The 2423-nt window shown below is 44.7% G+C and overlaps 1 protein-coding gene across 1 annotated transcript in view; it reads right to left on the bottom strand.

The window, feature by feature from the left end:
• LOC112516779 (protein EFFECTOR OF TRANSCRIPTION 2-like) overlaps window positions 1–2423 on the bottom strand; it is a gene marked incomplete at its 5' end in the record, with an annotated part of 6502 nt that overhangs the window by 1199 nt on the left and 2880 nt on the right. The window contains one exon of the mRNA XM_025124014.1: window positions 6–699. Within this exon, the coding sequence (XP_024979782.1) occupies window positions 6–699 (694 nt within the window). The remainder of the gene's footprint in view (window positions 1–5; window positions 700–2423) is intronic.

Raw genomic sequence — 2423 nt, 5'->3', positions numbered from 1 at the left:
ATTACCTGCTTTCCTTCTACAAGAGGAACCATCAAGTGTAATGGCTATGCAAGTCAACGAATCAGCACCAACATCCCGGCCGAAGTGTATAGGAACGGGACTATTAACTCGCATTGCTTTGTGCTCCTCGCATCGTTTTCTCCCTAAAACGGGCACTCTTGTACATAGAGAACCATCATCTAAGGTGACCCCACAAGTAAGGTGAAGGATGTTCTCGGTGTTAGTAAGCGAACAAGGTCTTACACATGCGTTAACTTTCATCCCTTTGTGATCAGCACATCTCTTTCTTCCATCAACCGGAGGCCTGGTGCATATAGATCCATGACCCAAGGCCACACCGCATGTATTGCCATCATTGTTATTTGTATCGCACTCTTTTGATACTAATGTAGGGCGTGTTCGGCTGAATTTGAAGACGCTCGGGAGGAAATTTGTGCCCGTTTGCTTGGTATAGAAGCTAGACCCGTTATCCAATACATTTGAGTCGCAGCGTTTGATACTAACACCGACCTTCTTTGGTTGGAGAACATGAAATTTCTTGAACAACAGAGGTACCCTTTTAGCACTTGAAGCAGCGGCATTGAGCTTTTGATGTATGTCACCAGGGCGACGCTCCCCGTTCATCCCTCTGTTCCATGCGTAATCAAAGGTTTTCAAAAGCTCAGATTCGGTTTTCTTGGCATCCTTCTTAGTGTTCATCTGTAAAAATCAAAGCACACATGAAATTTCTTATATGGTCATGTAATGTGTTTAAATATTGAGCCAAGAAAGACGGATAGAGGAGTCTTTCAAATTAGAGTTTTGAGCAGTTATGAAACATACGATGTCCTTGAATTCAAATGAGCCATTTGAGCAGCTTGCTAGTCTTAAACCTTTGTGGACGATTAACGAGAGGAAGGTTCTGTTAGGAACCCACAACTGATTAGGAACAAGGAAACATCCCATAGCGCACCCCTCTTCCTGATGAATATTCTTCATGCACATTCACGATATTCATCATGAATGTGCCATTCTGATGAATATGTTACATTTTCATTATGAATAACACGTCCATATTCCTGATGAGTATCCCATATGTCGCACTTTGAGCGGGTTAATTGTAACACCTAGTTCCTTTCTAACTATTTTACTTTAGTTATATGTACTTGCTTGTAAAAAAAAAAGGGGAAGAAAGGGGGGGGGGGTTACCCTGCACTCGAATCCTATCAGTAGACTCATGTGGGTAGGATGTCCTTCTCTGCCTGAGAGTCTTTACCTACCATACCTTATTGTTTGTTTAGGGGGGGAAAAGAGGAGTTGCATGGGGAAAAGGGAGTCCTCTCCACTCGGTTTTTGAGAATAGAAAAGGAGAAGAGAAGAAGAAAGACCTTCGGTTCAAAAGTGAAGGGGGAGGGTTTTAAGCATCCCTTCTTGAAAATCTCAGACCGCCGGAAGCAAGCTGTCTGTTCCCTTCGCCAACCAACAGCAGTGAGTGGTGGGTGTTGTGTGCCTTCTCGATACAGCGGCAAACAGCTTACCGTGTGTGCTGTCCTCCTCCGGCTTCTTTGCCAAACCTGCAGCAGCAACAGCCGGAAGCAAGCTGTCCGTTTTCCCTTCGACCAGCAACAACAGCAGCAGCAGCCGGGACTGTTTATCGACTAGCAACCGTAGCAACAGCAACTGCTGCGTCTCCCTCTGTTTTACCTCGGCCAAACAGCACCATTGCTGTGTGTTTTTCTTGTTTCTGCACGCCAAGCCCAGCAACAGCAGGCGTTGCCGTGTCATTTTGGGCAGCAACAGCACTGCCGTGCCTTTCGTTCTCCTCGCGCACAGCAAACAACAGGCTTTGCCGTGCCGTTTTGGACAGCAGCAGCTAGTGACAGCAGCAGGCAGCAACAGCTGCGTTTTCTTCGTTCGGTCCGCCAGCAACCGACAGCAAAACAGCAGCAAGAGCTGCTGTCTTCCGCGCTCGTTACCGACAGCAAAATCAGCAGCAAGAACAGCCAGCAGCTTTGCTGCGCTTCTCGGCAGCCGCAGCAGGCGCTACCTGTTAGTTCTAAGATTTGAGATTTTTCCTAAATCCCGCCACGTGAGTTCATACTAACCTTTTAGAAGTTTTGATACCATTCCTTTGATTTTCTTCATTAATGGCTATTTTAGTGAAATTCTTGAGTATTGATCTTGTAATCAATAATATAAACATGGTTAGATGGTATTTTGATTGTTGGAATAAAGATTGAATCCAAAATATGGATTTTAGCCTATTTAGTTGGTGAATTCGACAGCACCAAATCTACCCGAGACGCTGTTTTGAATGTGCGATAACTTCTTGACCGTAGATCGGATTGCTACGATTCTGGACATTTTAGAAAGCTTATATGTAGATCTAAACCTGTCCTTTAGACACTTTTTAGAAATAAGAATTCTAGGTTGGTTATATTTGC

Source organism: Cynara cardunculus (genome assembly GCF_001531365.2).
Source record: "Cynara cardunculus var. scolymus isolate 2C chromosome LG 8, CcrdV1, whole genome shotgun sequence".
NCBI classification, from domain to species: domain Eukaryota; kingdom Viridiplantae; phylum Streptophyta; class Magnoliopsida; order Asterales; family Asteraceae; genus Cynara; species Cynara cardunculus.
The sequence above is the reverse complement of the archived record's forward strand: the minus strand, read 5'-3'. Positions and strand labels throughout refer to the sequence as shown.